General features: G+C 50.7%; 1 protein-coding gene across 7 annotated transcripts in view; it reads right to left on the bottom strand.

The window, feature by feature from the left end:
* Window positions 1-7,671: 7,671 nt before the first annotated feature.
* LOC102369799 (zinc finger protein 3-like) overlaps window positions 7,672-14,634 on the bottom strand; it is a 17,121-nt gene continuing 10,158 nt past the window's right edge. For all 7 annotated transcript variants that reach the window (XM_025195657.1, XM_025195656.1, XM_025195658.1 and 4 more), the window contains one exon: window positions 7,672-10,281. In XM_025195657.1, coding sequence (XP_025051442.1) covers window positions 9,017-10,281 — 1,265 coding nt within the window. In that variant the 3' untranslated portion in view covers window positions 7,672-9,016. The remainder of the gene's footprint in view (window positions 10,282-14,634) is intronic.

Genomic DNA, 14,634 nt, shown 5'->3' with positions numbered 1-14,634 from the left:
ACCAACCTGGTGGCCTTCTATGACCAGGTCACAAAATCCTTAGACGCAGGGGTAGCAGTGGACGTAGTCTTTCTGGACTTTAGGAAGGCCTTGGACACTGTCTCTCACCCCATCCTCACTAAAAAAAACTAGGAGACTGTGCTGTCGACACCTACACAGTCAAATGGGTCACTAGTTGGCTGGATGGCTGCACCTAGAAAGTGGTGATGGATGGATCTTATTTGACCTGGAGGGATGTGGGCAGTGGGGTTCTGCAGAGTTTGGGCCCACACTGTTCAGCATCTTCATCAGCGACTTGGATGAGGGGGTAAAAAGCACCCTGTTCAAATTCGTGGATGACATTAAGATGTGAGGAGAAGCGGGCATGCTAGAAGGGAGGAATAGGCTGCAATCAGACCTGGACAGGTTACAGGGGTGGGCGGATGAGAAGAGGATGGGTTTCAACACTGACAAGTGCAAGATACTGCACCTGGGGAGGAAGAACCAGCAGCATACCTACGGGCTGGGGAGCTCCCTTCTCATCAGTGCAGAGGCAGAAAAGAATCTTGGAGTCTATAATGACTCCAAGACGAACATGGGCCGCCAATGTGGGGACGCAGTCAGGAAGGCTAACCGCACCTTGTCATGTATCCACAAATGCATCACGAGCAGGTCCAAGGAGGTGATCCTCCCCCTCTATGCAACATTAGTCAGGCTGCAGTTGGAGTACTGTGTCCAGTTCTGAGCAGCGCATGTCAGGAGGGATGTGGATAACATGGACAGGGTCCAGAGGAGGGCCACCCGCATTGTCAACGGGCAGCAGGGCAGGCCCTACGAGGAGAGGCTACAGGACCTGAACCTGTTCAGCCTCCACAAGAGAAAGCTGAGAGGGAATCTGGTGGCCGTCTATAAACTGACCAAGGGGGACCAGCAGGCAATGGGAGAGTCCATGTTTCCCTGAGCACTACGAGGAGTAACTAGGAACAACGGCCATAAGTTGACGGAAAGTAGATTCAGGCTAGACATCAGGAGGCACTACTTCACAGTCAGGGTGGCCAGGGTCTGGAACCAACTTTCAAGGGAAGTGGTGCTTGCTCCTACCCTGGGGGTCTTTAAAAGGAGGCTAGATAGACCTTGTTTGACCTCAGTACTCTTTCCTGCCCATGGCAGGGGGGCAGACTTGATGATCTGCTCAGGTCCCTTCCGACCCAACCAACTATGAAACAAACTATTTCAACTTTTCATTTTGCTGGTGTCTGCAATATCAGCCATTCGACAACATAAGCTATTCGAGGTCAGTGCCCTGAAAGGGCAGCGCAGGGCAGGTCTGCAGGCTCCAGGCCCCCTGTCACTGGGCACGGAGCATTTGTGAGAGGGGAGTCGGAAGAGGGGACCGCCACAACTCACTTGCTGGGAGGTCCTCTGACACAGAGATGTCCCCATGATCCTCATCATCACTGACCCAGAGCTCCTCCTGTCCTCCCTGGATGCGGCAGATTAAGTTGGGTGTTGGACCTTGATATGCTGTTTGGGGCAATGGTTAAAGAGCGTTTGTGACTGGGTACTGGATGCAAACTAACAAACTTGGATTTGGGATGAAATTTAGGATAAAAGACAAGAGTACTGCAGGGAGAAGCCTTCAGTTGGTGATGGCCTTTGTCATCTAGGTAGTGGGGGGATATCCAAAGGAAACAAAGCACCAACCACTTTAAGATATAAGAAGAGTGCGAGACCAACAGAGTTCGCAGGGATGGAGGTGGAGATGCAGTGACCTTTGATACAGCAGAGAGACAAAGTTTCATTATTACAAGGAACCAAAATGAAGACACGCTGGACACACTGGTAGCTGAACCCATTCCATTTTATCACCATGATGGAAGTGTGACATGCAGAGGGCTTTTGGGAAGAGGACAAGACAACTGAAAATGGCAGAGCAAGCTTGGGCCAGGTCTCCAAGTAAACACAGCCAAGCCAACACCTGCAACCTGTGGAGATGAAGGCATTAGGAAGAACGTGGGCAGAAGTTTCCAGGGACCCGGTGATACAAGGACCCTGGTTCTGGTGCATGTGCACATGTCACTAGAGACAGACTCAAGGGTGGCAGCAGTAGAGGATAAGACTTCCATTACCTTCTGCTGGCTCATGACCAGAGGAGAAAGGGGATCTAGACAGCACTGACTGAGCACATTTGGAGCATTACATGTGTTAGACAGGACATGCTAGGCAGGGCAGGGAGGAAATATTACCCAAGAAACAACTAGCGGTGAATATTTCTGCCCAATGAATTAGAGATGACATGACCATGCTGAGAAGGGAAAGGGAGATCTCCTCGCCCAGACACGGCTGGATACGGAAGCACCAGAGCTGACAGGAATGGGGAAGACTCAGGTGAAGGCAGCTGGATGAAATGGAGCAGGAGATGTTGGTATGAAGCGTGAGAGGCCTGACTGTGCACAGAACCTTGGGGAGGACAAGGATTTCAACTCCCAGGGAAACACTGATGAGGACAAGAATGCAAAAAAGCAGGGAGAAGGCAGTAAGTGTCAGCACTGATATGGCTGCAGGGAGAAGCAGGAAAGAGCTTTACCCAGGAAAATGAGGGCTCAGCAGTTCCTCAGCATCTGGTCCCAGTAAAGCCCCTTCTGTGCATCCTCCAGCAGCCCCCACTCCTGCGTGAAGTACACAGCCACGTCCTCAAAGGCCTCCTGGAGCTGCAGGCACAAGCGTTTCCCCATCAGCGTCTCCTGTTCCAGCTGCCTCCAGCCCCCACCACCCTCTCCAGGATCACTGAACAACAGCTCTCTGCAGGCTGGGCCATGACACAATGGGGTGCAAAATCCGCCCTTTTTCACTGACATGGGTGCAGCTGTGGATGTAGGGGACCACGTGTCTGCACTGGCTCGGCTCATTACATTTCATGTGCTTAGCCTTCCTGTGTCAGCACCCTTAGCTATCGGCACCGCAGAGCAAGCTCTGTCAAACACTGGCTGGGTGCAGTTGCAACCTCTGTCACCAGAGATTTGTGGCTTCCCAGCTGTCCACACCCTAAGCACTTGACAGTGCCCCTCTCCTCCCAGGTGTGGCCCCAGCTGCACTCCCCTCTGCAGTTGGAGCTGGTGCCCTGCTCACCTCCGTGCTCTCCCCCTGCCTTGCTGGCCTGCCCTGCCCCTTCTGCAGCTGGCCCCGCTCAGGGCGCCCCTCTCCCCCTCGGCAGCTCCATGTTTGCAGGCCCTTCTTCAGGAGGTTGCTGATGAGCTCTGCCCAGGGCCCCTGCACCTGCGGGGGGAAGAGAAGGCACAGGTCAGGCCTCGTGCTGCTGGCAGGGGAAAGATCTGCTCCTCTCTTGTATGGGCCTGTGACTGCGGCAGCCAGAGCCTTCAGCACATGGGAGTGAGGAAGATGGAGGACAGGTACTGCAGCACCCAGACCCACGCTCCAGCCAGCACCTGGACACTCACCTGGCTCAGGGTTGGGCAGGGGCTCCTCTCTGGGTCCACAAGGTTGCTGGTCCTGAGGCCGTGGGCTGTCTGTGTGTGCTGCATCCTCCAGAAACATGTCCGCAGGTTGGGCCCGTGGCTTCTCCAGCCAGGAATGTTATACATTTTCGAAGCTTTATAATAGCACAGCCTCACACACCTGCAATATTTTCCTGTTCCCACATTGATTAGTCCTGACTAAAAGGCTTCAACATGACCAGATTCGATTTCCCTTGCAATATCAAGCTGCACCTCTCTGCCCAGCAATGCCCATCCGAGCTGCGACAAAGCCATTCGCCTGAAAGAGGCGGCCATGCCTTCAGCAAGACATCCCCACCCTAAAGCCTTGTGCACGTGTTACCTCATGGAGGGGTACATCAGCCGACATTGGAGACAGACCAAACTATTGCCAAAGGATGCCTAAGAACACACCATGTGCCATGACCTCCAGTATCAAAAATGGCAGCCAGTGACTGGCACCAATCCCACATCAACATAGCCTTGGTTTTACTGCTTCCTATCCACATGATGCCACAACAAGGCTGGAAATATGCCCCAAGAGTAGTGCTGCAGGGCCAAAAAGTGTTGAAACAATTCTGTTCTGATTCACCAAAGGGGGTTGGACCCTGTTGGAGACTCATGGGAGTCTGTGCTCCGCCTGATGACATTCCCCACAGCCCGGACTGCCTCCAAATATTGGGGCCTTCGCTGATCCTCCAGCTCCAGTGGCCTCTAGCTGCTACCTTTTCTCTTCCACGGTTCCAGGAACCAGAGTCAAGTGCAGGATAAGCCTGGAGGGGATGTCTGGGGCACAGCAGGACACCTCCAGCCTTCTGGGTGAGGAGACCCACTGTCAGCCATGATCACAGTCTTTGGACCAACCTTTGTCCTGATGGACAGCTGAGCAGGGTAAGGAAGTGGTGCCAGAATCTGTCTGGTAGGAATATTAATGTTAACAGCTATAGTGTTAGCAGTAATAATCATAGCAATAGGAATAGCAATTCTTAATATGGTTATATTAAGAATAATACCAATAGGCATAGAAATAATATTTTTACTACTACTGCTATAATAATAATAATACAAAAATAGTAGTAATAATAATGCCATAGTAACATTAGTAGTATCCCTATTACCATTACTCTATTATAAGAGAAAAAGCAGTAGTAGTAGTAACATTACTGTTACTAGTCTTAGCACAACTGCTAGCATAAATAGAGCAGTACTTATAGCTATAGTATTATTATTGTGATTCATACTATTGCAATAAATAACAACACCACTAGTCACAATAACAGTAGCAGTGATAGCAATAATCCCAACAACTACTACTATAGTAATACTCACAAAGCGTGTATTATACAGGCAGTCCTCGACTTACAACATTTTGAGTTATATTTCACACCTACAACCTTTATAAATTGACCCCGTTTCAACTTTGATGTGAGTTTCGACTTTACAACAACACTTGATCCGATGCCACGCCACACCATTGAACAAGTTCGCTGCATCACCCATCTCCCTGGAGAACGTCTGTCCAAACTTCCTTGGACATTTTCTTTAAGAAAGCAGATGAGACTCCAGAAAAACCTGCAGCCAAGACTCCTGAGAAGAGTCCAGCCAAGAGCCCTTCTAAAAGTCCAGCAAAGTCACCTCAAAGAAGTCCTTCCAAATCAATATGATTGCTATTTACAACATAAATACATGATTGTAGCTATATTACTCATTTATAATTGGTTGAGTTGAAAATTCTGGGTCATTTTTGGTGAAAATAGGGTATTAGGCCTTGGTTCAGGAACCAATCCCCCATTTATAATATTGATTCCTATGGGAAAAATCGGTTCCGAGTTACATTTCAACTTCAGACACAGTTTTCAGGAACCAGTTGTGTCGTAAGTTTGAGGACTGCTTGTATTTACAAACAATGTGGGACCTCTATCAGGAGGGACAAAGCAATTTGCTGTGTTTATTGAGACTACAACAGCATTAAAACAATACACACATATAGACATTCATTCTCGTTCTCTCTGCAGGTGTTATAGTTACCAAAGTCAGTTGCTCAATATTTGCTCTAGGTGGCCAGCCTAGGCATATTGAGATCCCATTGGAAGCAAGGTGTACAGACACACCCATGCTTCCGTGAAGTTTGCAGAGTGAGTTCCCACCTTCATACTGTTAAGTCTCTTCTTTCATAGAGATTGCAAGTCTTTGTTTGAGACTAGAGTACTTTTCCATTCTGGCATGAGGTCAAGCTTATGCATCATTGCCCCAGGCACTAGCATCATTCAGCGTTCCTCTGTTATCACAGAGTAGGCCGTGCCCATCGCAAAGGGAGTCCTGTAGCCTTGGGATGCTGTCCAGGCCTTGTTTTAAGCTGGTCTCTGCTGATGATCTCTTCCTCGTCTGGCACCAACTGGTTTTTTAGCCATCTTCAGCATGATCTGCCATTTGGTAACTTGCTTATTGACACGTATTCATAACTTGCTCTGCTTTTACCATTGATTCTACATTCATTCATCCATGCATCCAAATGTTATGAAAGAATATAAAATATAATAATCAGAGTATAGACAAATAACTTGATTTGTAACTAGACATAAAATAACTATTCTATTTATGCTAAGCAATAATAAGTGGGGTCCAAGCTTTGCATTGCATAACAATAACCCCTAAATAAAACTAGATAATAATACATCTAATTAAAAGATTAATACGCTAGTGTCAGTTCAACACTATTCTTATGTAGAGGCTAGTCCCAGCCTATCCAGAAAGGCTCAGGACATGACCACACACCCAGTGCCTGGGAGGAAGGCTTAAAAACAGGACACCCCCTGACACACGTAGCAGAAGCAGGTTGAGGCCAGGATTCGCAGCCAGCTCCGCGTGGCAGCCAGCAAAGCCCAGATGCCTGGAACGACCCCGAGCAGAACACAGGCACAGCTATGCCCAGGTCACCCCCAAACCACTGGCTGTCCACTCCACCCTCATGTCAAAGCCTCACACCCCCCACACAGGCATTTTTAGAAAGGGAAGGAGGAGGATCCAGGGAACTAGATCAGTCAGCCTCACTTAAGTCCCTGGAAAAAATCATGGAGCAGATCCTCAAGGAATCCATTTTGAAGCACTTGGAGGAGAAAAAGGTGATTAGGATCAAGTAGCAGGGATTCACCAGGGGCAACTCATGTCTAATCAATCCAATTGCCTTCTGTGACAAGGTGACTGGCTCTGTGGATGCAGGGAGACTGGTGGATGTTATATACACTGATTTTAGCAAGGCTTTTGATATGGTCCCCCACAAAATTCTGGCAGGCAAGCTAAGGAAGTATGGGTTGGATGAATGGACTGTAAGGGGGAAAGAAAACTGACTGAAGCACGGGCTCAGAGGGTAGTAATCAATGTCTCGATGTCTAGTTGACAGCCGGTCTTGCATGGAGTGCCCCGGTCCTGGGGCCGGTTTTGTTCAATGTCTTCATCAAGCTGGAAGATGGCGCAGAGTGCACCCTCAGCAAGTTTGTAGATGGCACCAAGCTGGAGGGAGCAGTAGATATGCTGGAGGACAGGGCTAGGATTAGTGATCAAGACAAACTGGAGGATTGGGCCAAAAGGAATCTCATGTGGTTCAACAAGGACAAGCGCAAAGTCCTGCACTTAGGATGAGACAATCCCCTGCACCGGGACAGGCTGGGGGCAACTGGCTGGGCAGCAGCTCTGCAGAAAAGGACCTGGAGGGACAGGGGACAAGGAGCTGGACAGGAGCCAGCAATGTGTCCTTACTGCCAAGAAGGCTAATGGTATCCTGGCTGCATTGGTAGGAGCGCTGCCAGCAGCTGGAAGGCAGTGATTCTTCTCTATTCAGCACTGAGGAGGCCACATCTGGAGTCTTGTGTCCAGCTGTGGTCCCCCCACACAGAAGGGATGTGGAGATGTTGTAGAGAGTCCAGCAGAGGGCAAGGAAAATGGCTGGGGACTGGGGGACAGGACTTGTGAGGAGAGGCTGAGGGAACTGGGCTGATTGAGTCTGGAGAAGAGAAGACTGAAGGGGAATTTGATAGCAGCCTTCAACTCCCTGCAGGGGGTTGCAGAGAGGCTGGAGCTGGATGGTTCTTAGGGGGGGCAGATGACAGAACAAGGAGCAATGGGCTCACTAGGAGGGTGGTGAAGCACTGGAACAGGTTACCTAGAGAGGTGGGGGAAGCTCCATCCTTGGAAGTTTTCAAAGCCAAGGTTTTGTCTAAGCAGGTTGGGATGATGTAGTTGGGGCTGGTCCTGCTTGGAGCAGGGGGCTGGACTAGATGTGACCTCCCGAGGTCCCTCCCAACCCCAACTTTCTAGGATTCCTTTCAGGAGTTATTGCTCCCTGCAGGGGATGCAGCCCTGCTAACGTTTGGCTCTGGACAAGAGACAGCAGGCTTTCCTGGACCAGAAGGAGAAATGGGACCAGTGAGTCTAGCGTGTGCTTGCACCCATGTGTGTCTGCCCTGCACTCTCTAGTGAGGAGACAGAGGCAACTTGAGCTCTGGGTGGCTCCCAGTCGTATGAAAACCATATATTCACTCAGGATGTCCTCATACTCCGGGCCCTTCACCAGGAGGCAGGACCTGCCTCAGGCTGCCCCTCCTTCCTCCAGAAAAGGCACTCTACTGGCCCCAGGCCACAGGCTTCTTCCAAAGGGCAGGGGCCTTGCTGCACAGTAGTACACAGGGGAAAGAGGCCTTGAGCGTGACCAACTTCTGCGCCGAAGTGTTTACAACAATCCTTGGACCATGGTGAATCCTCAAAGGGAAAGGGCTGGGAATTCACAGGGAGATCTGCCCTGGAAAGGTTCTGGGCCTTGATTGGTTCCCATCTCACAGCTCTGGAGAGGGTTAGGAGACCAGACACAGGGATATAGTGTTCAGTGCTGCAGCTTTCTGACCACAGGCTGCATTACAGAGTGCTGCGAAGGGCAGGAAAGCAGAGAAGTGGCAGGCACCCAGGGGTGCAGAGCTCTGGAGAGAAACTGAAAAGCAAAACATGCCAAGATGGGCTGAGGGGTGGCAGCAGCACCTCCTTGCAGGCCCCAGTGGGCACAGGAGGGCCAAGGACAGGTCCTAGAGGCATTTGGAGCCACCTGTCTGGGGGAGGGCACCCTACTGGGAAGGTGCTTCTGCCCCAGGAACACTGGCTGCTTTTAGAACGATGGCAAAAGCACAGGCTCCAAAGTTGATACAAAGATAGTCTCCTTACAGGTTTCCCCAGTGTCTGGGCTGGCCTCTGCCCAGTGTTTCCTCTTGGCCCCTCCCCCACAATCAACGCTTGGAAGCCAGCCTCTGGATCCTTCTAGTTCTGGGGTGCCCCACAAGGCCCAAAGGCTGCGTGAAATCTTTCTGCACTCCAGCAGCAGGAGGCAGGAGCTGAGCAGGCAGGCATCCCCAAGCCCTCCCTGCACTGCTGGCAGAATTATGGGTGCTCCCCAGTGTGGATGCACTGGTGTTTGGCCAGGGTGCAGGAGTCCTGGAAAATATTCTCACGCATAGATCCGCAATGTGGCCCCTCTGTCATGTGGAGGTGCTGGTGCCGCCTCAGGATGGAAGACTTTTTGAATCTCTTCCCCCATACAGAACAATAATGTGGCTCCTCCCCTGTGTGGATGCGCTGGTGCTGGGCAAGGTGGAAGGACTGGATGAAACTCTTCCCACACTTGCAGCGTTTTTGTGGCTCTGCTCCTGTGTACTTATGCTGGTGATTCGCCAGGCTGAAGAAGTGAGTAAAGCTCTTCCTATACACAGAGCACTAATGGGACTTCTCCCCTGCGTAGATGCGCTAGTGCTGGGCCAAGTTGGAGCACTAGGTGAAGCTCTTCCCATACTCAGAGAACTGACCTGGCTTCTCTCCTGTGTGGATATGCTGGTGTCTGGCCAGGTTGGAGGAGTGGCTGAAGCACTTACATACTCACAGACCTCATGTGGCTTGTTCCCTGTGTGGATGCGCTGGTGCTGGGCCAGGCTAGAGTGGGTGAAGCTCTTCCCACATTCAGAGCACTGATGTAGCTTTTCCCCTGTGTGGATCCGGTGGTGTTTGGTCAAGCTGGAGGAGTGGATGAAACTCTTCCCACACACAGAACATTGATGTGGCTTTGCCCCCGTGTGGATGCGCTGGTGTATGGTTAGTTGGTAGGACCGGGTGAAGCTCTTCCCACACCCATGGCACTGATATGGCTTCTCCCCTGTGTGGATGCGCTGGTGCTGGGCCAGGCTGTAGGACCGGGTGAAGCTCTTCCCGCACTCAGGGCACAGATATGCCTTCTCCCCTGTGTGCAGACACCAGTGCTGATCCAGGGTCGAGAGGCAGCTGAAGTCCTTCCCACATTTGGTGCACAGGTGGGGCTTCTCCCCATTGTGGCTTCTCCTGTGCAAAGCCAGGAGAGAAGGGCAGCTAAAGCTTTTCTGGCACTCAGGACAGGGGTGGGATCTGCCCTTGGGCTCGGCGGGGAGCTCCCACTTCCCTCCGAGGCCCTCCTTGCTTGCTTGGTTCAGATGCAGGGTGTCCCTCTGGTAGAGCTTTCCCTCATGGCTCTTCAGCTCCACAAATTCTTCCCTGTGCCGAGGGCTCCCTCTGGCTTCGCTCCCTTCTCCACTTTCACACCCAAGGAGAGATGGAGCCTGCTTCCCTGCTTTATTCTCCATGTGCTTTTGGGGCCATCCCTGGCTCTTGAGCCATTGTTCTTCCACAGATGTCAGAGACTCCATCTCACCCAAACTCCCTAGAGAAGTCTGGGCTGGCTCCAGATTTGCTGGCCCTGCCTTAGGACTGTGCTCCTCAGGTCTGCTCAGCAGCCAGGCGCCTCCTGTGCAGGGAAGAGAAACTCTAGGTTAGTCCCTGCCCTGCTGGCACAGGCCAAATGCTGCTATTCCCTCCACTGCGATGGGGCTGTGAGCTTGACTGGACCTTGGCCCTTGTGTTTCCTTATGAGAACAAGCTCTTCCTGCCAAACCCCAAGTGCTAGGGGTGAGAGAGGGACAAATCCCTGTGCCAGGCTAATGATCCTTGCTCAGTGGAGGTCAGAGCCAGACTGTCAGGGTTTCTGGCCCAGCTGTCAGGCCCATCCCCTCAGACTCTGCTGGGAGAAGCCCACGCGGGACATGTGTGTTAGGACAGGACCTCAATGGCTTCCTGCTCTAATGGGACAAGGAGACCAGAGGCAGAATCAGCATAGAGGAAGAAGGCGGCTCTCCAAGGGCTGCTCTGCTGCACAGCACTGGCAGGTCCAGGAGGAGATGATGCCAAGCCCTCTACCTGGCCAGACCGACATGCTCCAGAAGCCAAAGGGCATTGGTGAGACTGCTGTCCTGTGCTCAACTGTGATGTCTGGCAGTCCTGATAGCAGCATCTGGTACTAGGGTGTCCAGCCCCATGATGGATTTCTGGGGCTCACCAGCAGTCAGGGGTCTGTGGGGACCAGCTGCTTCTCCTTGGGCTTTTCTACCATGTGTTTCATCTCTCCTGCCTCCAAGACCTGTTCTGGGAGGGGAGGACTTAGAGCTGCAGCTCTCCCTCCTCAAAGGAGCAGGGCTGTGCCCGCTACTTGCTTCCAGGGAAAGGTCTGAGGCACAAAACAAGTGTGTGGAATCAGAAAAAATATGCGCCTTAAACTTTGACTATTTTAGTTATAAGATGACATAACCGCTTTGTGGAGAATTGCTGGCTCTGTATAGTAGAACAGATAAGAGAAAGTGTTTGTTCTTTGTAACTCCTCTGCAACTGCTTCGCTCACCGCGGCCTTGAAGATAGCAAAAAGTATGTACAACTCTGATTTGCAGGTGCAAGAAGGAGGTTTGTGAACTAACCTCGCCTCCCCCATTAGTTCCCATCCTGATTACAGCAAAGAAATAATGAAGTAATGTTATAGCCGCTTTTCATGCTAATTTCACTATATGATCACGTGAGTTGTAAGCAACTGTTAAAAAGTATATAAGCCTCCTGATTTTGCTCTTGGGGGGGGACCCCTTCCAAGTGCTTGGGAGATCCATGTCACTTTGGAGTCCCCCCTACAGCTGTAGTTTCTTTTGAATAAAAGCTTCTGCTGACCTGACCCAAAAGTATGCTGCGTGTGTTGCCACGACAATTCCTGGTGCCGTGACTCGGATCCAGAACACAGGCTGAGAAAGGATGACCGCAGACTGCCCCCCCCGAACCCCGAGGCGCCAAACTTGAGAGGTAAGAGACCTAATTCAAAATCTCTATTGGGGTTTCGGAGGAGGACTGCCTGTAGGCTCCCAACTTGGCCGTGGTAACTGGATCTGAACCTTGTTAAAACAGGTCAGTCTGAACCTTACTGCCGGCTAAAATTTTCTGTCTGGTAAAGGATCCCATTTTGTGTCTGGTAACGTACGTTTTATTTAGGGAGAAACTGTATGAAGCACCTTCATCCTACAGCACATCGGGCTTGTCGTTAATTAACTAAGGCGGTGTGGGGGAGGAGGTCTGGCTGACTGAATGAATGTGCATGTGTGTGTATTTAGAAATATGAGCCACTGACCAGGTCTGAGACTACGGTTGGGTTCAGCCGCCCCAATTCTGCCTGACAGGGCAGTTTTGAAAGCAAGGGGGCCCAACTGGAACCTCGTGACCCAGTGGACAGGGCTTCCCAGTGATTGAATAAATGTGTGTGTGTGCATTTAGAAAAATGAGCCACTGACCAGGTCTGGGACTAAGGCTGGGTCTAGCCGCCCCGATTCTGCCTAAAAAAGGTAGCGTCGAAAGCAAGGGGGCCCAGCTGAAACCTCGTGACCCAGTGGACAGGGCGTCTGAGTGATTTTGTCTTTTCCAAACCCCTTGTCCCAGTAGCTTCTGCCGAGAGCAGGAGTGAAAGGATTCCTCTTGTGTTTCCCTTCCCATTTCCATTTTATGAGCCGGTGTCGGGTCAGAAGCCTTTTGTCTGGGCAGTGAAAAACTGCGGGGCAAGGCACTGAGCGGCCCGGACATCCTAAATAAGCCTCTCCTACGTCTCCCTGTGTGACTGAAAATGGGAACGAGTCAGTCTAAACAAGTTCCCGTCCCCCCTAAGGGGACTCCGGCGTACTTTATGTACACACACTATTCTCCCGAGGCTTGCAAGTACCTGGATAAGTGGAACTGGTATACTAGGGATGATCCTGTGAAGCATTTTCCACAAGAAGGAACATTTGATCAGGATAAAATAGTGCACTTAAGAGGGGCTTTAGAGTCCCGTGGATCCAAAACACCACAAAACCAGTGGGACGCGTTCTTTTATTGGTATGATGAAATGTCCAAAAGGCGGACAGAATCTCAAACTAGGAGCCTAAAAGACTCTCAAGAAAAATTAAAACAGCAGTTACAAGCTGTTCGGGAGAAATTGGCTGCTCCCCCAAATTACACGCCGGCCACCGCTCCGATGTATCCAGCATTGCCCGGGGCGCCCCCACCACCGGAGCCAGCAGAGGATATCCTTGACCTTTGTTCGAACCCTGCTCTCCTGGGACTCCCACATCAGCAACAACCGGTTCAACATCAGGCTGCAGCCCAGGCTAGTAACTCATTAGCTGAAGCTCCTTCAGTAAATCCATCCACGGAGCTTAATAGTCTGGACTCATCCACCATATCTGCCACTCAATCATCACCAGTGTGGCAATTTACTCCTGGGTCACAACCCACCACAGGTGTATTTAGAAGAATGGGAATAGGCATGGAAAGATCTCCCATCAATCTTAGATCCCGAGCTGCACAAGTTTACCCCCTAAGACAAATGCCAGGCATTGGCACCGATGGACAAAATATAGTAACCGTGCATGCACCCTGGACTCCAGGTGATCTCTACAATTTAACTCAAAAATTCCCCAAAATCAGGGAAGACCCAGAAAAATTTCAGGAAGAATTGCAGACTGTTATAAATTGTTATAATCCAACATGGGCTGACATTAATCAGCTCATGCGATCGATTTTGCCCAAGGAAACTATGCTACGTCTGTATGCTGCCTGTACTTGGCCAGATCAAAACCCAGGGATTGGCCAAGACTTTATTGACAAGAGAAATGCTTTGGTTCAGGCAGTTCTCACAATTTGCCCAAAAAAGGCAGACTGGACCAAAATAAATACCTGTAAACAAAACAAAAATGAACACCCCAGTGACTATTTGGAACGCCTCAAACAGGCATTTGAACGATACTCAGGAATGGATAACCCAGTCGGAAATGCTAAACAAGCAATAGTGGCAGCATTCATCCAGGGACTTAACCCTAAAATTGCTGAGAAAATTCAAACAGTAATTATTGGCTGGGAAACTAAAGATTTGACTGAAGTCCTTGCTGCGGCTAACCATTTTCATAACAAATTGGAACGGTCTAAAGACAATGCCGAGTTTAAGTTAATGGCCTTACAGATTTCTCAGTTGCAGGGTCCAGGTAGAGGAAGGGGACGAGGACGGGGAAGGGGAGGCCCGGGTAGATTCAGGGGAAGAGATAGATCCTTGAGCCCACAAAACCCAGGCTATGGGAACCAATGTCATTATTGCAAGCAAGAAGGACATTGGAAATCAGAATGCCCCAAGCGCCCCGGCCAAGGACCCAGACCCCAGTCCCTGCCCCCACCTCCACTTCCTGTCAATTTTCCCAGTGTTGAATAGGACAGCCTGAGGGACAGTGACATCATCGCTCCTTTGCTTGCTACTGACCAATCTGGTCCGTTTGTTGAATGCCTTATTTCTGGTAAACCTGTCTCCTGTCTTGTCGACACCGGAGCATCCCGCTCCACGCTAAAGGCTGCTGAGTTTCCTTTTCTACCTTATTCTCCTGAAACTATAAATGCTGTCGGTATAGGCGGACAACCTATCCCACATCCCGTCTCTGAACCTGTCTCCATCTCTATTGGCCCTTTGTCTGAAAATCATGCCTTTCTTCTTAGCCCCTGTGCACCTGTCAACCTTCTTGGTAAGGATTTGTTGTGTAAACTGGGATGCGTGATTTATTGTAGCCCAGATGGTGTTTACCTTGAGGTACCAGAACATAGGGAAACTGAGCTTGTGGCTTTGCTAACCCAGGAGTACTCTGAACCTGACACTTCCTACTTGCAAGAGGAACTGTTGGCACGAGTACCTCCACAGCTGTGGTCCACCCATGCAAATGAAGTGGGGCACATGCTGAGTGCTGAACCAGTGCGTATCATCTTGAACCCTGCCAAGCCA

Source organism: Alligator sinensis, unplaced genomic scaffold, assembly GCF_000455745.1.
Source record: "Alligator sinensis unplaced genomic scaffold, ASM45574v1 scaffold1419_1, whole genome shotgun sequence".
Lineage (NCBI taxonomy): Eukaryota > Metazoa > Chordata > Crocodylia > Alligatoridae > Alligator > Alligator sinensis.
The sequence above is the reverse complement of the archived record's forward strand: the minus strand, read 5'-3'. Positions and strand labels throughout refer to the sequence as shown.